General features: G+C 41.5%; 1 protein-coding gene across 5 annotated transcripts in view; it reads left to right on the forward strand.

Moving 5' to 3' along the window:
- The window catches only part of PRKAG2 (protein kinase AMP-activated non-catalytic subunit gamma 2), a 218,313-nt gene that overhangs the window by 34,843 nt on the left and 160,686 nt on the right, over nt 1-22,784 (forward strand). The window contains exon 1 of one of the 5 annotated variants that reach the window (XM_057416533.1): nt 16,381-16,541. The exons of 3 other annotated variants lie outside the window; for them this stretch is intronic. In XM_057416533.1, coding sequence (XP_057272516.1) covers nt 16,461-16,541 — 81 coding nt within the window. In that variant the 5' untranslated portion in view covers nt 16,381-16,460. Of the gene's footprint in view, nt 1-16,380; nt 16,542-22,784 lie in introns of those variants that run through there. One more of the 5 variants, XM_057416535.1, reaches the window with a different exon arrangement.

A 22,784-nucleotide genomic window follows, 5' to 3' on the forward strand; every position in this document is an offset into this window, starting at 1 on the left:
GGTTCCAAAAAAGTGAGTACCAGGTGAGCTGCTTCACCAAATTTTAACAGTGGCTTAATGAGTACACTTACAGTAATGATCTTATAAACCCAAAATAATTGAACAACAACCCACAAATCAGTCACAGTCTGCAAAATCCTAATTTGTGGCCACTTTCTGCCATCATCTTCATAAGATTTTTAATTTATTGCGCTTCTTTTTCATGTTAATTTGCCCTGTGCTCTGCAAAAGCTACTTCAGCTTGCTGGCAGCTCAGGAATGGAAGCAGACCTGTTGCTCCTTGGCAGCAGGTGAATGCCTTGTTGCTTGAAGAGCCGTCCAGATTCACGTTTCCCTGGCAGCCAGCAGTTCAGCCAGGCCTCTTTGCTGCAGAGCTTTTCTGGGGGAAATTCCTAACTTATTTTCAAACTTCTGAATAGCATTTTGCCTTCAGAATTTCTTTCTGCTCCCAGCACCCTGGGGCTTTGCCTGCTAGGCTGCCTTGCCTCCGTAATTTAGACTTTTTTTGGCTTGAGTGTGGCATTATTTAGGAGCTGCTCAAAATCCTTAGAACGATGTAGGACATGCAACAAAGAGATCAAAATAACCATTTTAAGATGTCGAAGTACTTGAGGAAAGTAGAATATTTTTCCTGGAGTCATTCTTAGTTGCTATAATGGATTTAAATATTCCCTTAGTTTTGTGTCACATGTATTTGTGGTCAAAATATGAATGGAATTAAGTAGCGAAACATGACTTGTGGAAATTGCTGTTGTTGGCAATATAATGCAGGTTCTGGACTGTTAGCGTTAATATGTGATATTTGTTATCAGTCATTGGGAGGTCTGCTGTGGGTTGTTTTGGGCTGCTTTGGCTCTTTCACTGGCAAAGGCTAACAGCCTTATTATTTGGGATAACATTAAATTGCATTCTCTAAACTAACCCTGCACTCTTTCAACTGCAACTACAATTACTGGGAGTTGAGTGGGTGATAGCTTTTTGGCATAAAAAAAAGGTTTTATTTTTCACTAATTACAATACTCTGATATCTCCTAAATGAAACATATTGAATTACAGCTGGGTCGTAAATCACGGTTTTCTTTTCCTGTGCTCTTGCTACATTCCTACTTGGAAAACTAAAATAAATTCTAGATTATCATGTCCTTTTGTAGATCTTACAAGAAACGTTTTTAGTCAATAGTATAAATCTCAGTTGTTTAACCTCTGGCCAGAAATGATGCCTATAAGGTATTATGTGGTGCCTGAAATGTTTCTCTCAGCTTGGATTGTTTTGTGGATTTGGATGATAAGGTTGGGGCTTTGCTTTGTTTTTCTCATATACAATTGTACTGGGGTGTTTGGCTTAAACAGCCATAAAGAGGTAGGGAAATTCTAAGAGAATTTCTGTAATAGCTATTGGCATGTACATATTGGAACAAATGATACATGTAGTCATTTCTGAATGGTTTTGCTCTATTGGTTTACATCAGAATAAATGGTGATGGAGATATGTGTTTGTGAGGACCAGTTTAACTGGCTGGGTTGGTTTTTCATCAGGATACAGAAGGAACCCCTAGAATCACTGGGAGATGTCCTAGAGCTACTTTAGTACTCCTTGGAGTCCCCAAGAAGACTCCAAAGGCAGCAGCACCTGGGACGCCACCCACAAAGCCTGACATATGACCACCATGGGAACCATGTAGGGTTTTATTGTGCTGTTGGAAGACACTAACTGGAGGTGAGTCCAGCTTAAGTAGCTGATGACTCCCGGAGCTTTTGTTGGGCTGGTTGGATGTGCAGATTTCGGGCATTCCTTTTAGCTTTTCTGTAGGTTGGTCTAAGAGATGGACTGGGGACATGTGCTTGTTTGGGGGGAATGCCACTATGTGGGCTCCCAAGGGTATATTGGGCCAGGCTGCAGTTATCTTCAAAGCTTTACCTTTGGTAGACCTGTGTCTGGGGAGCAGCACCACTTCATTTGATCCTGTTCTCGCATCCCTCTAGAAGCAGATGTGTGAGCTTGAGGTTTTAGCAGAGGTGATGATGGGAGAGACTGAGATTAAGCAGGATAATCCTAACTTTCAGCCCCTGAAGGGCAAAACACAGAATTTATTTCCTAGGCTTGACCTACACTGGAAAAAAGCTGAGACAGAGAAAAGATGTAACCATGCTGGAATGTTTGCGTTTTAGGGTATGTTTGGAATAAATTGTATCCTATATGTGAAACTGGAGTGTGAGCCACTCCCCAGGAGATGGAGAACTGGTAACTGATGAGGGTGAAAGTTAAAGACTTTATATTTTGCATGTGTGTTAGTTAGCAGAACAAAATAATTAAAAGAAAGGACAGAAATAAGAGAGAGCAAAAGAAATTATAATGAGAAATGTGGGCAAATGTGTTATTGCCATATTTAGCCAGCTGAGTTGATAACAGTGTATCAATAGACTACCTAAATAAAACGCAGGAGTCCCTACAGTCCCTATATGATTGGTGCTCATTGTGTGAGCATGATGTGTCTGACCATGTGAAGCAGCACGCAGACATGTGCCACTTAGTGTGATGGTGCTGCCTATATGCTGATCAGCTGGCAAGAGAGGAACTGGGAGAGACTGCCCTTTAGTAGCTCTGTGAAGATCCACATGGCCCATCCCTGCTGAAAGGATACAGCGTCCCCTTGAAGAGGGAAAATTTAAGCTTCTGTTCATTTTCACAGTTCTCATAGGCTCTTAGGTGTTTGGGTTTTTTTTCTGAAATAAACTGTGAGCAACAAATCATCTGCACCTTTTTTGTTTCAGCTGACAGTTATTTCCTTCCTCTTTCTCTTTGAAGAGCTGAACATTTCTTTTGTAGTTGTTTGTTGAACTGTTGGCCCAAGGTCTATTAGAGTTCTCAAACCTTTGCAGTTCTGTGGTTGCAGAACATATTATAAGACCTCAGGAACTGCGAACTCAAGCCAGAAAGTAAACAGCTGTAACAGCAGTACAAAGAGCAGGGTTTTTTTTATCCCTTTGAACACAGATTTGTGGTTGCCAAATATCCACATCAGTTTTGGGGCCTGAATTGCTTGATCTTATGTTTGAAATTTCAAACAAAAATTGTTTGTGGTTAACAGTGTAAAACATGTTTCCAGTTGTTCTTTTCACTGTCCTTTTTGCAATGCTTTGAGCATCCTCTTTGGTCTTCACAGGTTACATAAAGAAGTTTCAGTGAGTTTGAATTCCTCAAGCACAGAGAAACAGGAGGCAGAGAAATCAATCTAGACTGGCCTTGCTCTCAGTGGCAATTTTGCCTTGCTGTTGGCTCTTGGAAACAGTTTGACCGATTGAGAAAACCGGTTCTGGAATTGCTATAGTTGTCAGAGCTACCTATCAGTAGAGAACATGCTGTACGCATGGTACTGTTTTATTGGCTACTACAAATCAAAGAGGATTTGAATGAATTTCATTAGATGTTTCTGACTATCCCAGTCCAAATTAATATATAAGGTTTTTATATAAACATACATAAGAAGCCTTGAAAGAATATTGGTAAGGTTACAAAGTCAGCACCTCAAAAGTTAAGAAATGTTTGGATACAAGTAGCTTGTGCAACTTAAATTCCTTTCTTTTCTACAGATGCATATGTCCATGTATAAGCCTGTAATATGCCATTGGTGTTATGGTAAGGTATGCTGCCAGGCCTTCAGCTTCCTCGTTGGCACATATACTGACATTGGCCTACCAGCTTCTGTCTTCTCTTTGGAGAGGATATATTAATCACAAAGAAGATTAATATATTTTAATGAAAAAGGATGCCAGACAAACTGATGAAGTGTTGTCCTATAGAATGCAGGTCTCGTACAGGTGCTATGACATATGTCAGCCCTGTGTCTTCTGCTGCCTCAGATGGCAATAAGGATCTCTATTTAGGCAACTGAGTGCCACCCTTCATACCCATTTACTATCCTGTAAGTTTAAACAGTAGGTCATATGTCGACACTTGTGGTGGGACACCGAAGGTTATATGTCTTAATCTTAGTGGACTCCTGTCCATAATGTCAGATGACCCTGTATCTTTCCTTCAGGACTAATCAATTCTGTTAATGTTTTTGTAGGTGGGCAACAGTGAACAAACTCTTCTGCCCATTCCCAACAAAGCTGTCTCACTGCCATCCTGTGCCTTCAGCCACTCTTCACTCATTAGGGGGCCTATAGAGATGCTGCGGAGGGACTCTTCATTAGGGACTGTAGTGATAGGAAAAGGGGTAATGGGTTAAAACTTAAACAGGGGAAGTTTAGGTTGGATATAAGGAAGAAGTTCTTTCCTGTTAGGGTGGTGAGGCACTGAAATAAGTTGCCCAGGGAGGTTGTGAATGCTCCATCCCTGGCAGTGTTCAAGACCAGGTTGGACAAGGCCTTGGGTGAGATGGTTTAGTGTGAGGTGTCCCTGCCCATGGCAGGGGGGTTGGAACTAGATGATCTTAAGGTCCTTTCCAACCCTAACGATTCTATGATTCTATGATTCTATAATTCTATGACTACTTAATCCCAGTTTCCATTCTGTGGATGTCTGAAATCAATTTCAATCCTCTTGTCCAGCAAGTATTAGAGTCTGTCCTCTACCTCTTGATCACTTGCTCCTTTTGTGATATTTTCAGACACTGTAGCTGCTTACTAGCTAGTCTTGCCAAATTCTCTCCCATAGTCCTCTTCTTCTTCTGAGGATGTCAGTTGTTCAGTCCCACTGCTGCCAGTGCTTGTCCAGTATTTCTGTATAAAGTAGCTTTATTTAGATGCATTTTTGTAAGAAGAACGGAAATGTTTGCCCAATGCAGTCTGCCCTGCCAAATCAAAACTCTTTAACATGAATTAAGGAGGAGCTAGAAATCTCCTAATAAAATTCACCAGAATATACAGAAATGATGTATTTTCTGCTGTGTTTTTTAGAAGTGGCTTAAATATTTTGTCTGAAGTTTTTCCAGATCGTTCCTTTTTGGGGCAGTTGCAGCTCTGGAAAATTTCTGCCTTTTTACATTACAGTTTGGCAAGGCTTAAAGGCAACTTAAAACAAGTCGTTAAAATAGGAATTGCCAAATAGTAGATTCAAATGCAGTCCATGTTTTGAGCATGTGGCTGTAGCTGACGCCATATATCAAGTTTATGGCTTTACATCTAGTTTTGTAAGGCATTAGAGCCGCTGACTTGCTGTGCAGCTTTCTGAGTAGCTGACGCAGGAGCTGCCGCCTAGCGTTTTTTATAAACTGAAGAAATTTAGTAGTGGGGTAAGACTGCTATGGCCTGCTTGGTATTGTCCTGTTATCTCCTTGATGATAAGAAATTAATTTGGACTGAGAGCTTAGTTTAAGTAGCTGAATGCTTGTGGTTACACCTGGAGGAATAAGCTACTCTGGTGGTTGCTTAAAACAACAAATTGAGTGTCTTAAAAAGATCCGTGTGCAATGGCTTTCACTGCAGTGAGTGTACTGTTGTGGGTTTGTATGTGTGTGTGAGAGATGAAAACGTGGAGATACATCTTTGAAGTGCTGTGCTTGCTTTTTATTCAATGTGAATGACTCCTTTCCTTCTAAGAGGTGCTCATCTGTTAGCACTAGTACTGGCCATCCCCAAAAGTTTCATGCTAGAAGGACCTACCGGACACTTATTATGTCCTATTCACAGAGGCACACCAAAAGCCACCGCTGTAATGTGCTACAGGAAAGGAGCTGGAGTAATCAAGGGTGCTACCAGCTTTTTACTTTGAAATTTACTTTCATGTCAGGAAGAATTTGTTAGATAAATTTCCCAGGTGGCCCTGGGAAAGGGACCACACATAAAAAGATGAAAAAGAAGCAAACAAGGCACTTTCACATCAGGGCAGGAAGGAAGGAAGAAGAGGAAATCCCTCCTGTCCCAAACCCCTCCTTTCGTTTTAGCCTTGAGTGTGTGAATCACCTCTTCTTCTCTGTGATCCAATATTCATTTCATGCAGGAGCATACCATTTGTCCTTTCAGTCTTTGAACATCAAACGGTAGCACTAAACCAGATAAACCTATTTACATTTGTAAAACTGAAGTGAGAAATGGATTCGAGAAGAAGGTTAGCTATGTAAAAATTAGTGGATGCTGCTGGTGTTCACTTTTCCCTGGAAGGATCTCAATCATTCATGGACAAGCTGTAACTTGGAAGACCACAACTAAAATGTTCACAGGTAGATTAAGTAAAGACTAAGACATCTGGGGGAATACTGGCTGGGCTGGCTTTCAGCTAGGATGTAGTCTACAGCCTGACACAATACCTGAGTCATCACTGACTGGAGTAGGTATTGGATGTTTACTTGGCCCTGGGGAAGGAAATTCCACCTCGGAAATGCACTAATATATTTGTGGTGGTAAAAAAAAACATAACAGACATCAGTGATCCATAGACTAGGTGACCATATAGCACCATACTGCACCCCTGTCAATGTTAGAAGTTGCCCTGGATCACCCTTTGGACAGGACATCTGTTAGCAACAAATTTGCATAGGAGAAAGGGGAATAATAATTATTATTACTGCCTAAAAATAAGTACAGTATTAAGCTTCATATTACATTGAAATATAGTCCCAGTCAGTGGTCACATCCTTGCATGACCTTGAAATCTAGCATTTGAAATGGTGTTTTCCAGACAGTTAGAGGGGTTAAATTTTCTTCCCCCAGTTCCTTTCTGCCTCTCCCTTCCCTTAGAAAATAAACCAAAATAGCTCTGTATCTACTGATACAGAGATGTTGTCACTGTATTACACAAAAATGTAATACAGTGTAATAAAAAAAAGTGTAATACAGTGACTTCTCAGTCTAGCTTCCAAAAGCAATGAAAGATTATGTTGCAAAGTTCAAGTTAGAGATATTTCTCTTATTCCTTTCCCAGAAATAGTATCTGCTGATTAATTTTTAGTGGAAATGTGTACTGAGAGTCCTAAGAGAGGTAATCAGGCTCTAACACCAAGGTATTAATTCTGTAGAGAAAAACCTTTGGTAAAAAAAAAGCTTTAGCTGAGGTGGAAGAGTTTATTACACATGCCTGTGTTCCATCAGAGTTTCAGCAGGAGGTCCCCGAGGACCTCCTGCAGCTCATTCAACACGCGTATTTCAGGAGCGTTAGAGTGGAAGGCTGAGGGACTGGGAAACTTGTTTTCAAAAGCTCCTTTGCAATCAGAAAGGGAGGCAGTGGTCCTGGAGAAACAAATAACTCAAGCTGTACGTGGATGGAAATGTTTATTCTGTTCCAGGACATATATTATGCCACACTCATAATGTTTTCACTTCAAGTGCTAAGAGGGGACAGCCCAGGAGTATTTTTGAAGTTGTGATTCCTCCTTTTTTTTTCCTTCCAAAATAGCTGACAATTTGTGCATTCATGGAAAACTGCTGCTAATGATACATACATACAGTAATTAACATATTCTAAAGAAAATAAAATTCTCTTTTCAGATTATGTTAATGAACTGTAGGGGCAGATTATCTTTGGCAGGAGCACTGCAGAGGTATCCAACAGCAAGGGCAAGGTTCAAAGACTTCCTGGAGTGGTTTGCGTAGCCCCTACCACTAGCTGTTTCTTGATGAAGATCCAAAGGTGCTCTTTGTCATATTTACTCCTGGTGTTGTGGCCAAATTACTCCCTCAGTTTTCTTGATGCTCCCTTATTTAATGCCATATTATTATCTTTATTTCATAATCACACTGAACGATAATTGTTACTGTATAGTGTTCTGTTAAAAGCCAGTACCTCTGAATATGTATACGCTAAAGAAGCAGCAAAAACAGCCAGCAGGGGAGAAATGAGAGAGGTGAGGAAAAAGATCCTATGTACACAAAACTTGTGAGAATGACTGCTAATGTTTTTTCCTTTTCATAATAAATACAAGTAAGGAAGAGTTGCCATCACACCTTTTTGCTCTAAACTGAAACTCCTGCATTTTGCAAAAGTGGCTGCACAGCCTGATGTGGAAAAGTGTTTTTTTCCTGATAGATCAGTGGAAGTAAATAAGACTTGCCAGACCGAAGCACACTTTTGCCCTGTAGACTAGAGAGGCTCCTCTTCCTGTGAAGGGTTGGAGCAGATGATCTTTGAAGTTCGCTTCCAACTTGGGCTATTCTATGACTTGTAGAATGTTGGTTCAAATTGGTTAATCTTTTAAATTGGTAGGATATATTTTAGTATTCTGATTGCAGCCTTATGGTGCTGCCCTCAGTTGAGACTGGGACTTTGGGGGCATGTCTGGAAGCCCTGGTGTCTGTGGAAGGGGACTGCAGTGTGAGGAAGCAAACAAGTGATGCTTTCTTTGGGGGCTGTAGCTGTTGTTGATATTTTTTTTTGTGGGTTTAGGCCAATATTGTATCAAATGTACAAAGTTTAAAAAAAACCAAACCAACCAAGCAAACCACCAAAGCCCACAGTTTTATGAAAATGCTTAAAGTATGTTAAAAAAACAAACCAACCTAACTAAGATTTGATTGAGAAGAGAGACCCATCAGCCTTTGGGGCTTGCCAGAGTTAATTCAAGCAGTAGCTGGGAATAGAGCATGGATACCCTGCCAACCTCAACCAGAAAGCCATCTTTCATCACTTAAAGTACAGATCTAAGTGGGAGTATGGGCCATGGGAGTTGGGAAGACCTAAAAATATTCCCATGCAACATCAGATTTTATATATGTATCTGTATCTATATCTGTCTCTCTCTATATGTGTATTTTTAGATAACTATGTATGATCCCACATTATTAATCCTATTGATCAGGATCAGGGTATGAGTAAGATGAATCCAGTGACAGTTTGCAACCTTTTCTTTGTAAGGTGTAAAGGTTACAGCTTTTAAAAGACTTCCCCTTTTAAATGATTTCATGAACCTTTTAAGTAACACCACCACCACCCCCCCTCCCCCATTTCTATATATGCCATAGTGATTGCTTTGTGTACAGTGTTTTTTTACCTTAAAAAAAGCCTCACAAACCAAACAAAAACCCCAGACAAAACTGGAATACTAAAGACATGGATATAAGCTCTTCTTCTGCAATACTAATTTGTTTTTTAAAATTTGATTGGTTGTTTATTTGTTGGGTTCTTTAAAATCAAATCAAATTTTCTTCAGGAAAATTTGTTTCTGGGATATGTTTAAAGTGCTGTTGCCTGTGGTCAGAGACTCTGAGAGCACGCTTTTCTTTCCAGTGTGGGATTATTTTAAATTATTGACACAGCAAAATTAGGAAGTAGAACCTAAACTGCGCCCGCTCTTATTTGTTGTTTGCTTGTTTTACTTTTATTGTAATTTTTTGCAAATAAGTTCCTGTGGTGGAAATTAAATATTTAATCTTAAGGTAACTGCACTCTCATAGGGTGCATCCTATATCTGGAATTGCTATTTGCAAGCTTCTGCCTGTTAAATAAATACTGAACTTCTATCATAAAAGGCATCTATTTCAGAGCTCATTACCACATGTCTTCCACTGGGCTAGTGGATGCCAAAATAAGCCAGGGGGCTCTGCCTCCAAGCACCTTGCATCCTTCTGGGGAGGGAATGTGGCCCTGAACTCCAACATCAGTGGAGGGGAGCCCCGACCACCAGCCTTTTCCCGCATGGCTGCTCTGCCAGGAGCCTCAGCCCATGCTGAAGCATCCTTCCCTGAGAGGTGGGCAACCCATAGGTATGGTGACAGCAGATGAAACAGCCTGGCTCTCAGATAAATAGTCTGCATTCCAAACCTCCCTGCAATCATCTGTAGTTACAGTCTCAAAGTCTGACTGCTCTTGCCAATAGGATCTAGCATAATACTGTAGATGTGGCTATTCCTAAAGTGTTCATGCCAGTCTGCAAATGTTCATGTTGCTTGTACGCATTATGTTCAGCGCCCAACTGCTGTATGTCTCTAAATGAAAATGAGTGGCTAAACTGGTTACTTTATTTTCACTAAGCTGACAAACACATTTACCACATTCTTTATGGTGAATTTGTGGCTGTGTGTCAGGTTTCTGCATTGCAATATATTTATTTAAAAGTATTTATTTTCTGTCAATGCTGACCTACTTGAAATGCTGTGGGGTGCTGCTGTCTCTATTTCTTTTTTCAGCAGCCAGTTGATACCAGCAGAGATCTTTGTACTTCAGCCTCTAAACCTTTGATGACATTTTAACTGCTCATTACTGTATGTAGGCAGCCACTTTATCCTATTCTAGGTGGGCTCTTGCTTCAATTCAGAGTTAATGGTTACTATTTATTGCATACTTTAAACCTGCATGGAGCAAAGTTGCTACGTGCACACAGTGCCTTAGAAAACCCAGAATCCCCAACATGAAGAACATACTGTCCCTAGCCAGGCTGTGCAAAAGTGTGAGTACGTGGGTAATTTACCTGTACCCTGGAGTCACAGGGACGACTTAGATGAAATAACTCAGTGTCCAGCATGACTGAGTTCTAAGATGGGTGACAAATGGTCATAAGGTTCAGAGAAAATAAACCATGCTGTGCAGCGTGCAAGAGCATCTTAATTCCAGGATGGCTGTGCTGTGATGTTATTGTAGCAGGGTGTTTTCTTTTGGGTAAATAATTAGAACTCTTTAGAGCTGCAGATGTGCTGTAGCATTATATGTGCTCAGCCACAAACTCCAAGCCAGGCTTAAAATATTATGGACAGTTCAGGTGTGACTGGTTTTATGTGGAGCTAATTACCATCACCTTTTTTCCTCCTTACTGCCTCATTATTCCACCCCATTCACCCACCTTTTTTGGCACCGACTCCCATCCCAATTGCTGCTTCAGTCCCTGGGAGTGCACATTGCTGAGGGAGGGAGCATGAAGCAGCCTGAAGGCAAAGGTATCAAGGAGGCAGCAGCAGAGCGGAGGCATCTCCATTCATCCATGTTATTGTTGCCATGTCCTCATGGAAGTGCTGGTCCTTCACTGGTCGCTCTGGGATTAGTGAAGCTGAAAAGTCATATTGTGGAGTACACATTTTCCTAGATCTCAAAAACCATACCCTAGATCTTGGGTTTGCACAAGATATACAAGGATTTCATGCTGAAGCATGTGGTTGGAGGGCTTAATCTTAACCCACTAGCTCCTGCTCCCCTGTGGTTCTCTCCCATTTCTAGATGTTGCCGTATTATACTTCTTCTGTTGTCCTATGGGACCATTTCTGTCTCACAAAGGGTGCTTCTCAGCAAAGCCTTTAAGGGGTATGCTAGAAGCAGGGTAAGACCCATCTCCTGTCTTTCAGGACTTCTAAACTTCAGTGCCTTTGTTAGAGAAGGAAAGTGGTGGGCTCTCTAAGCTCATTCAGGTCCTACTGAGTGACCAATCGATTTTGCGCAATTCTGATTCAAAACCTCCCAGAGTATTGCTGATACTGGTGTCACAGCCCCTCTCAATGCCTTGGGCAAGGCTGAATGAGGGGCCACCAAGCCCTTGTTCTCTGATTTATTTGTCCTTGGAGATCAGGACATCTCTGTGTGACTTCATCCCCATCACAGAGGTTACAGTCCTTTGCTTTGTGAGTTACTGAACACCATTTCCTAGCCCAATCCTCACAATTCTTCCCTGTCATTCAGAGACTTCAGCTGATCCCAGGCACAGCACAGCTCTGTGCTGGCACCCCTCCAGGAGTGCCTCCAGCCTCCTCCTCCTCCTCCTCATGATACAGGAACGGGGATGCATCCCTCCATCTGTGTAGCTCTAGAGATGGGGAAAAGGTGGGAAAGGTCATGGGAACGGTCAGTGTAGGACAGGGTGCAAGGATGATGTTGTTCACCCTCTGATACTGTTATTGCATGGATACCTAATAATTCCATATCATTTGCATTTGGATATATATGTAAAGACAGAGAAAAAAAAAAACCCAACAGCCTCTGGTTTAGTCCTGCTGAAGAACTAGACATGTTAATTTGAGCCTGCAGCTATCCTGTTTTCGGTACCTGAGCTGGATGAGGCATCTCTGGTGCAGCATGATCAACCTTCATTGCAGAGGCTTGCAGGCTGCTCCCTCCCTCAGGAGAGATGGGCACTTATTTACTGGGGTTTGGTGTTTTTTCCACGTGGATGCTCTCTGTCTGGTTCGTCAGCAGTGAGTCAGGAATCCCAGCTATTCAGTTCATTGCTTGGTAGATCATGCTGAAAAATTGCAAAGAAAAAACTGTGGCTCTTTGAGATGAATAAAGGAATAAATTGTGGATTTTGGTTTTCACGAGATATTTTTCTCTGCTCTTTCCATTTTGTACTATATCTGCAACCCTGATTTCCAATTTTCCTCCTTTGGGTGATGGACTTCACAGTTCATTCCTGCCTTTTATTCTCGGGGCTTAATGCTTTTTTTTCTTGTACTCTCTTTTCCAACCCCTGCAGATCACAGCTGCCTTTTGCCAAACATTAACTCTTGAGAAAGTACTTTGGGTGTCCTGCTAAGAGCTGGTGTAGTTTATGATGCAGTTCAGGAGTTTTCTCTCCCTGTTTCATCTTTCCCTTGGACTCTGCTGGCCTCCCAGCTGCTGCTGTGGCTGTTGCTGCCCATCAGGGAGTTGCTGCTTTCCCCCCAGCATCCCCCAAGTGCATTGGCTTCTTGGCTGCAGGCTGCTGTGGTGCACATCTGTATTGTGTGTCGCTTTTGGTTTCTGTGGTAGGAGCGGGGATAGAACAACCATGAATATGATGACTGTGCTCCTTGTAAAAATACAGAGAATCTTTCTTAATTACACACTGAACTAAAGCCCTGCCCTGCCCTGCCCTGCCATGCAGACCCTCTGGCTCACCGTATGCTTCAGTAATCAATATATGCTGCCATGTTTCTACGTGGTATCTTCACAGACAGTAGCTCCATTGAGTTCAAGGGACTGCTTGCCTACTAATAACAAGGAAACTATAATGGAAGCATGCCCTATTGAACTCATTGAATTTATGTAGTACTTAGAAAACCACCAGATCTTTGTGGAAAATTACAGAATATAAATAACACCAACCAATAGCCAGGCATTTTTAGTCTCCTCAGGGAAATCGTGGAAAGTTGCTGTGCTGCTAGTTTGAAATTTATGATCCTGTAGGCTTGTACTTGGACAAAAAAGATGAAATAGAGTTGGTGTGTTGGAACAGCTTGAGGGAATTTTGCAAGAATTGCGTGCCACCAAATCTGAAGCTGATTGAAGGTCTGGCTCTGAATTTTTGCAAACTCTTCAAATGGAAAAACAAGATACATCTGGTACATCGTTGATTCTGTTTTGGTTCGGCAAGTAATTCCGTAGCTTTATGCTCATGAAAGTGTGACAGTTATGAATCTCCTCTCCTCATAGTTTGGCCTTTGGGCTATAAGTGTGCGTGTGATTCATTTTCAAAGGCACAAGCGGGTTTTGGTGATTTTTTTCGCCTCCAGTGTTCCTGCTTGGGAAAGTGTGAAAATCTATGGTCAGTCCAAATATGCAAGTGATCTAGAAGTGCTCCGAAATGAAATCTTTTTTAAAGACATGCATTTATTAAATGAATAATGACTGCTGATCTTGAAATGCAAAGACTTGAGAATTTTTGAAAAGGTCTAAAAAGTCTGAAAAATTTATTGGCGTGGAAAGTTGCTTATATAAAGCATTTTCTAGAGTCTTCTAAATTGTCCTTAATATATAAAGAAACAACTGGAATTCTGGATCCCTGTTCATGCAGACTCCTAAAATTTGTCAGTAAAGTGTGATTGAAAACATAGTTCAATAGCTTTATTTGGGTGTGTTCACATGTTGCACCATTTTATGCAAGATGCTGTACACGAATTCACTGCTGCTTTTTGTCACTGAGGCTGCTGTGTCTCAGCTCTGAGCCCCTCAGCATCTCCAATAGAGCACATGCACTTGAAATGCCAATCTGAAACAAGGTATTTATTATTCAGAAATCTCTTTTTTCTCAGGTCTTCCCTAGTTGCCTATCCAGCCGCATATGAGCACAGGTATTTGATCTGGGAATATTTGAGTCCCAAGAGAGGTTTTAATTAATTAATAAAGAATACATAAATATTTACATAATTGTGATTTGGACACCAAAGGCCTGGAGATTTAAGAATAGCTTGGATTCTTTGGCAGAGCACTTCAACATAAATGTGAGCAGTCATTAAATAATGGTAAGAAATAGAACAATAAAACGTCCCTGCCTATTTTTCACCCCAGAAGGTGAAAGAAAATGGCAAATGATTCAGTGTTTTTCATAGATGTCAGAAACTGGACAGAATCCAAACACTAGTTCAGCAAATATTTATGAAATGGTATCTAAACCATTAACTGTTCTTATCTGAAATGTAGTTGTGCAATCTGTTTCTTCTGCTTCATACCCCTTATCCAAAGGTGGGGGAGGAAAAGGCATGTTTTTGAGGTAGAATCTGTGCTAAATTAGACTTTGAGACCAGAACCAGTCTTGAAGATTAATTGTTTTAAAAAACGCTGTAGTGTGTCTGAGTGATTCTTGAAACTGGCTACATCACACTTGAGCCTTGTGAGTGATTTGAAAGGGATGATTTAGGGGTATGGGACATTTTCCTGGCTGTCAATACCCCTTTTTATTTGAACTGGTCTCTAATCAGAATAATCCTTTTAGGTCAGCTATACAGGGAAGCATCTGAGATGAACCTTGTTTTGCACTCTGACTTGTAGGAGAACCTCTTTTATTCCAAGATGAATCCAGTTTTCCCTTTTGCCCCCTCTTAGTCAGCCACAGATACCTTCCTTTCTCCTACAACTCAAGTAGGTGAGACACAGATGTGTTTTGCTTGCTCCAGCTGGTTGACTGGTTTCTCTGGTACCTTTGAAACAGAAATTAAGACTAAGCTTTTTTGTTTTCCTAAAGTGTTTGTATATTCTGCCTGCATAAAATATTTAGCTGGGGAAAACCCTTCTAAATGCTGAATATTTCTGTGTTAAAAAGGGCTTCCACTGAGCTTGCCTTAAAATGGTTCAGGTAATAGTTGCCATTTGTGAGTGAACAGTACGTACCATTTTCATCTTTTTTTGTTCTGAAGCACCTTGTTTTATCAGATGCACTTAGCAGGCCAAGGGAGGGGAGGGCAGCAGCCATTGTCTAGGGTGTGCTCTCTGCCTGGTACATGGCAGGTATCAGCTGGACATAACCTCTTTTGCTGCTGAGCAAAACATACTGCCCTGCTTCAGTGACATTTATTATTTGTTTTAGACAGAATTAAGAGTCGTGTTGGTTCCAGTCAGTTGCAAAAGGGTGCAGGGTCCTGCCATGAATAGGATAAATAGTGATGCGAAAGCCAAGCCTGCCTTACTGTAGCAGTTTAGTGACAGGCAGCCATTACTTAAAGCAAACCCTCCATGTCAGAGTGTTTCAATACATCATCACAAATGTTGTTTTGAAATGACCACGAAATGATGGGCAGTAATTCATGACTCAGGATCCGGACACCTGTTTCTTCAAAGAGGTGTCACTTCATTGCATGAGTAGTTCGATGCCTGTTGTTAACGTACAAGAAACTGTGATCTTTCTGCTTTTTGCCTTCATGTCATCTTTATTCTACCAGAGGTGACTTCATCTGTGACAGCCTTCAAAACCATCTTGGCTAAGGATATGGCCTTGTGGTCTGGGGGGTGATTCCATTGCCAATAAAGGATACTATGAGATTTGCTGGTAGAATAATCAAAGCTGAATGTGATTATAAAGAGGGATTTGCCAAACAATACTTGAGTAAGAGGAAAGCGGGGCTCCCTACCATCCTTCAGCTCCTACTGGTAGAGGTTGCTTTGCTCTGCTAGCACTTGCTCGTGTGGTACCCATTCAAAATCTGCTGTTGTCTTTATTTTTGATGGTAATGTTATGCTTCGTTCTTAGACACTGTGTTTTTCCAGTGAGGTCTTCATAACAAATTACAAAGTCAGTTAAGTCTTCCCCTGTTCATGCTGCAGGTGGGAAAACTAAGCCCAGAGAAATAATGTGACTTTTGTACAGCTACAAAGTGGACTTGTGGTTAAATGGAGAGCAGGGCTGTTACAGTACAGCAGACACTCCAGCAGTTGGAAATGCATCTGCTGATCTGTGCTGCCTTCCCTAAGTATTCAATACTGATGCAGACGCAGTCTTGGTTATCTGAAACTTCTGCTGCTATTGAAAACAGGATCTTTTTTTTTCTTCTGATCACATTAAAAACATCTGTGGTTATTTGAACTCTCCAACTTCCCTGGTGTACCTGCAACATTTAGCTAATGCATCCAATACGGTGCTTAATTACCTGCTTATACCATCCGTGTGCGTCGCTGGCCGCCGTCAGAGTTAATGTGGCAGGTTGCTGCAGTCGTGTAATTGAATCTTGCAATGTCTAAAGCATTTTTGGCAGGGAGCCTGCAGCGAGGGAGAAAACCATCGCCTGCCTTCTCCTGCGATACCTACGGCTTCTGCCGTGCTCTCGCAGCACCGTGATGGGAAGAAGGAACACACCCAGCCCTGGTCCCCATCTGTTGCAGCATCGGGTTCAGTAGCAGAGCATGAGATGTTTAAATGCGCTTGCCTTTAGGGAAAATCTTTGAATGCAGTTCTTCAATGGACATTTCCAGCCAGACTGCAGGATTTTTCAGAGCTGTAAGTCAGAATGGGGCTTGATTATACGTGGGTTTCTTTGGATTTAAATTCTTATTTTTCAATTTATTTATCTTAGCAGGGGAGTAGGTTTTGCATTCATTTAGGTGGACGCCCGAGTGCACTGCAGGACTGTGCTGAGAGGCAGGCATTCTTCAGGCTGTGTAAGAGATGCATGGTTCTCAGATATTTTTTCTTTTTTTCATTGTGTTTTGTCTCTTTTGTGTATGCATGGCTGGCACCGGGCTGCTGTCCTGTTTTTAGAGCATTTAATTACAATAGATACTCCAAGGCTGAACAACATGTTCTTTTATCTAGTTAAAGAATGTAGCTTGGGGTTTTTATTTTTTCCTTGCATAACTTTTCCTTAGTGTTTTGGAAAGAGAGATTATTTTCTGGGGGGTGTTTATTTAATTTCAGCCTAAAACCATCTGCTCTCTGAATCCTGCAATGCCTGGCTTCTCATACTGCTCATCTCAGAGCAGCCTGAACTGCTGGGCAACTAATTGCCATGGCCAGTCGTTGCAAACCCCGAATCATAGGTTTTCAGGAGCTCCAGTTTTGCTTATTGATTTTAATTTGATATTTGATGAGATTTATCAGTATAAAGAGGTGTATTACAGGGTTCATATGTTTCTCTTGCATTTTTTTCTTCCTGCTACCAGGATTAATGTTGAGTACATGCAATTTGTGCTGCAATTAATAGACCCGTGAGATAATAAATATCCATTAAAGACAAGGATTAGCCTTTCCTGGGATCAGACCTGAAGCCTGAGGGGTTTAAAGGTACTTCATTAGTGGGGTGATAGGAGGGGTTTGGTGGATAGCAACTGAAATTTGTGCTAGTAAAGGATGCAGAGCATTCTGCCAGCATCTGATGTGTTTTGCTTGTTGGTCACTGTGGTTTAGCTGCTGCTGTAGGCCACAGGAGACATTGGGGTATCTGCTTTTGGGGAAGAGATTTCACCCTCAGCTCTATCCTCTGTGTGGACTGAAGATTCAGGAGTTTGGGAGAGGCTGGAAAGCAGAGGCTGCATGGACTTCAAGCAGCCCTGGGTGGTGAGAGAGACCTGAAATTGGGAGTTGGGGGGGAGAAACCTGGTGAAATTTGGAGTCTGGGGGCCAGGAGCGTGTGTCAGAAGAGGGAATGCTGGCAGGAGAGTGAAATGGATCCTGCTGACAGAGGGCCAGCCCTTAATCCAAAGGGAGGCAATGGGAAACCCAGCAAAAGAGAACTCTAGTACTCAACTTAGTCTTTTTTTTTTTTTTTTTCTATTACTGGGAGTGGAACAAAACCATATTTATTTTGAAAAATGCCACAGTTTGAAATAAGCATAAAACACCACCCCCCAAACCCCACCCTGTCAATCTGTACTGCAATGTCTGACACTCAGCAAAAAGAAATTGGGAGAATAAAAGCAATATCATTGCAAGCCTTTAAAAGCAAAAGCGGAGGTGATGGAAATCACCTCTAGCCAGAGTTTGCTTCCGGCAGCAAAGAGCCACCGGTTTTCCAGCAGGTAGAGAAAATCCCTGTGTTGTTTTGGTGTGTTTGGCCACCGAGCAGGTTGAGTGACAAGCTGATCTGAAGCCAAGAGATATTTGATGATCTTAAAATATAAAATAAATGGCAGAGCTGTAAGAGCTTGTTATCATGTCTATATACACGTTATATGACTGTACATATTTGCCATATGTAGTCTCCTATATGAGAGCTGTATGTGTAATGTCAAAAACGTGTAAAAAACCAAACTGATGTTCTGTGAGATGAGCACTAGCATGTCTACCTCTGGGAGGACACAGTCACCAGTGTCACTTTTCTAGTAGGTATATAAAGACTTCTGGTGACTAGTTGTGGCTCTAAGTGTGATTTCTATGCCTAATAGAGCTCAAAATAAATGTTGCTTAAACTTGGATTTAAATGAATACTAACAGTTGTACAGCTACTCAATATGTATAGATAGAAATTGACATTCTTGATGAGAAAAAAATAACCAGTATTTTTTAGAGCCGTATTACTTGCCTGAATTTATTTTTGTCAGTAAGGAAAAGTCAGTGCTTTTCTATTAAAATAAAAATAAAAAGCAAAGCAAGACTACAAAATGTTATTCTGAATCTAAGTTTCCTGCTTGTGGATTTAATTCACTTTGAGAAAAAAATTTGGCTTTGTTGTTTTTTGCCTAGTTTTGCTTCCTGCTTGGGTGCAGGTTTGTTTTGTGGGAGGTTTTTGGTGGTGCTCCTTGGCAGGGCAGGTGTCCATACTCTAGTGAGCCGCAGTCAGGGGCTCTCCTTGCACCTTGGTTTGGTAATTCCAGTGAGAGCTTTATTTTTTTGTGACAAATGAGTTTGGACTGTCTGCCACATGGCTTGGAGCAACAGCCACTTATAAAATGGCCTCTCCCATGCCAGGCTCATACTCTGCCCATCTGTCACTGTGTCCAGGGTGTCCTGCTAACCTGGAAATGTTTCCCGTACTCTCAAAGCAGGATCAAATGCTTCTTGACACATTTTGATGCACAAACTGCCAGACAAATCAAATGCAGATTTGCCTGTTTCAGCTCATCAGTGTCTACTGTGTTTCAAAACCATTGCGTAGAGCAGAAATGACTTTTGACAACATGTATATGTAGGGATCGAGTGCAAGTTTTCAACTGAATTTACCTGAATGTGGTTTTGCTTGTCTTTCGCCATGGCATGTTTAGAGAGGTCCATTGTAATCATGGTTCTCAAGTGGACGTATAAAGAATAAGGTGGTTAAAATCAGAAAAGTCTTTCTAAAGGAACCACAAGTGAATATGGCTCATTTGTAAGGGTTTATTTTTTTTTATCCTGCACTAGATCTAAACCAGGCACAAATTCTGGGGAAAAAAACCCGCAACAATAAACAAGTAGGTACTGATGAAAGCCATAGCCTTTGGAAGAAGCCTGCAGTTTATTTTGGGAAGTACCTATCTTAAAATTTTAGCATTGTATGTACAGTAATTAGATAAAAACCTCAGTGTGTGTTATTTCCATCCTGCCCTTTCCATATGACGATTATTTCCCAACTGGACCCACTGTGGAAAGTTATTTTCAGTGAGAGCTCTTTCAAGTGAGAGTGAGTAATCTCTTTGTTGTGTTCTTCCATTTGGCTCATTGTTCATAAGATTTTCCAGATGGGTAAGTATTTTATCCATCTTTCTTCCAGAGATGGGCATTGGTGGCTTTTAACACCTTTTTACAAGCAGAACTATGAAGCTTTGAAGCACATCTCTTGAGACAGCCTTAACAAGTGTTCAGGGTTGGTGTGAGAAGACCACACCGAGTGGTCACGCTTGGTGCAAGGTAGAAGCGCAAGGCACACTATCCCTTCCACATTTCACTTAGATTGTGCCAATTTCTCTTAAGAAACATGATTTTCTCAGAGGTTTTATTGCTAGCCTGTTATCTTAAAATTTAAATTCTAGTTGTTTCAGTTGGACACAGTGGCTTCTTCACTCCAGTTAATGCTCTCCCAGTCAAAGAGTTAACCCTGCTTTATACACAGCAGCCAAAGCTGTGTAAAGAAAATGCACATCTTAGTAACACTTGGAAATGCCAACAGAACTTAGGACCTCATTGCGCTGCCCATTGTATGTATGCCTATGATGTGTCTAGACTGCAAGCAAAGACATGATTGAAGCTGGGCTTAAATTAGCCCGGCTGAGTTCTGACAGCCGGTGGAAGCGAGGAGTGAGCTAAATTGCTGGAGTATTTACTCAGCCTCCCATGGGGGTTTTGCAGCCTACGCTAACCCATGTGTTGTCATGGCTACACTTTTAACAGTGCTGTGTGGAGCTGGTGTAAACCACACTTGTGATTGCCGGGTAGACATGCCAATAGTAAGTAGCAATCCCTTGTTGGGATAGCTTGCTTTCTAAATTAAACTAAAGAAGGAAAATAAGTGATTTTATTCCCACTTTATAGGCAGCAAAGAGGGAGAGGTAAGAGGCAGGATTCATTAATCCTATGATGAATCAACCACAGTTTATGCAAGTTGTCTAGCTGTTCCCATACCAGGGGAATGGGAGCAAATTGCCCATTCGACATGCTGGCTTTTCCCTCCTCTCTAGGCTGGACAAAAAGTGTGGGGTAGATCAGTAGTGGTTTGGATGGTTGAAGTTAAGTGAGAAGATATCCTATCCTTGATGCCTTCCCAGAGGTATACCAGAAAGCCAGGGCAACCAGAGAAAGTCTCATCACTCAGGTGCATCCATGAAGCTATTCTGGACTGGATATGTGGTTTGTAAAGCAATTTGGATTCCCACAGGCTGAATTATGTAATGTAATTTATTAGTATTGCATGGCACCACTAACTGGAAAAAATAATAACGATACCAGATCTCAGTATCTCTCGGCTCAAATCCACCCTTGGGACCTGAAGGATGTGCAAGATGAATTTAGGGCAGAGTACTGTACTATGACTGTGACATTTTCTGGATTATCTGAGAATTAGAGCTTCTGTCCTTGAGGCCTTATTATGTTGCCAGCTTCAGCAGAATATACCTTCAAATACGGAGTTTGGAAGGTGAAGAATGAAGACACCCATTCTTTTGGTTAAAGTAAAAAAAAATTGTTTAGCCTAAGAAATAAAGCCCATTGTATGTCTTGGTCTCCTTTACCTGTGGTGCTAAAACTGAGAAAAGCTATGCGGAGTGACTCTAAACTTTGTAGACATGAAATTGTTCTCTGCAGCTGCAAGTGATGTAGGAAAATGTGGTAGGAAAGCATCAAGAGTGGAATTTTCTCTTGTCATAGGCTACACGTGTTGTCCCCTTTGACTTCCCACTCAGGTTTTCAGCACACCAAGCACAGGGCCATCCTCTTCTTTTCCTTGCCCGATTTTCTCTTAGTTTCTTATGTTTTTGGGTTTGTTTGGTTTTTGGGTTTTTGGGGTTTTTTTTTTGGTTTTTTTTTTTTGAGGCACTACTTGATCATAGTGGATCCCTCACTTGCCTGGCTTTGCAGCTATGAGCTTTCTTCTAATTGTTAAGATTATTCACGCTTGTTAACTGACAAGAATGTAAAGAGGAGGCAATAGGCAGCTCTCTTCCTAAATGCACTGAACTGGAAAAAATAGTTGCAGTTCAACTATTTATAGCAGAGATGTTCTGCCCGGTGTGAATTTCACCTTTTTTAGTCATCCAAACACAAAGGAGAACCCTGCAAATCCTCACATGAGGCCATGGAGTCAAAATCAGTTCTGATTTTGTTTTGTTTTGCTCTTCTCTGAGGAAATGGTTTTCAAAGAGGTCTGGCCTATGGAGAGTGGGGAAAAACAAAAGAAATGCAAAACACAGTGACTTTAAAGTAGCTGAAGTGTAGAGATGATTTAGAAAGCCTCATGATGATCCTTCTTTGAATCCCCTTCAGATTTCCCCCATGCTGCAGTGACTCAAGTGTTTTTGTTACATTATGGCAAAATCATCTTTTGTTCCCTGGGGTTCTGCTATTTCACTGTGGCTGAAGTTATGTTTTATAGCAAATGCGTGCATTTCTCTCCAAATACATTAGGATCCTGTGTCTTGTTTATGTAAGGCAACTATGTAAGTATTGGAAAGCAATTCTGTTGGCGCAGAGTATGTGCCATCTGAAGGTAGCATTTCCAGTCTCCTGCAGTCCTTCTCTAGAGTCGTGTCTTTGATTGTCTCTTAATTTCCTCATCACTCATCTGACCACATTTTCCAGGTCTGAGGTATGTTATCTTCTGCTTTCACCCTGTGTTTCTTAACTTCGGGTGCTTCTTGGAGGAAACGACTCACCAGAGAAAAGTTTTCTTCAGCAGAGCAGGCAGGAATAGCACTTAATGTTGAGTTTGTATGTGGATTGTGGTGTCACGGGGAATACTGAAATTTTGTTTTCCTCCCTGACTTGCTTTCTCTGCTGTTCTCTCGCTTTCTCTCTCTCTTTTTTTGTTTTAATGGCATTTTGCTATTTACACATTTGCTAGGTTGTCCATCTGCCGTTGTAACAAACATGCTGCCAGTCACCGTGCTGTGTGGTTTGTGGTGTGAAGGAGCTGACAAACCAGGCTGTCGTGTACGTGGGGATCGTATTCAGGCTTTGTCAGAGAGCCCTCGTGATGGTTCGTGACTCATTGATGAAGTGGAGAGCAGTACCCTTCATCACAGCATTCCCATACAGCCCTGAGCTCTCGGGACAATATGGGCATTATGGGGCTCCAGGCAGAACTGATTGCATCCCACCCCAAACTATCTGTGCACAGCT

Source organism: Pezoporus wallicus, unplaced genomic scaffold, assembly GCF_028554395.1.
Source record: "Pezoporus wallicus isolate ANWC-B61680 ecotype Strahan unplaced genomic scaffold, APGP_CSIRO_Pwel_v1 contig_3847, whole genome shotgun sequence".
Taxonomy (NCBI): Eukaryota; Metazoa; Chordata; class Aves; order Psittaciformes; family Psittacidae; genus Pezoporus; species Pezoporus wallicus.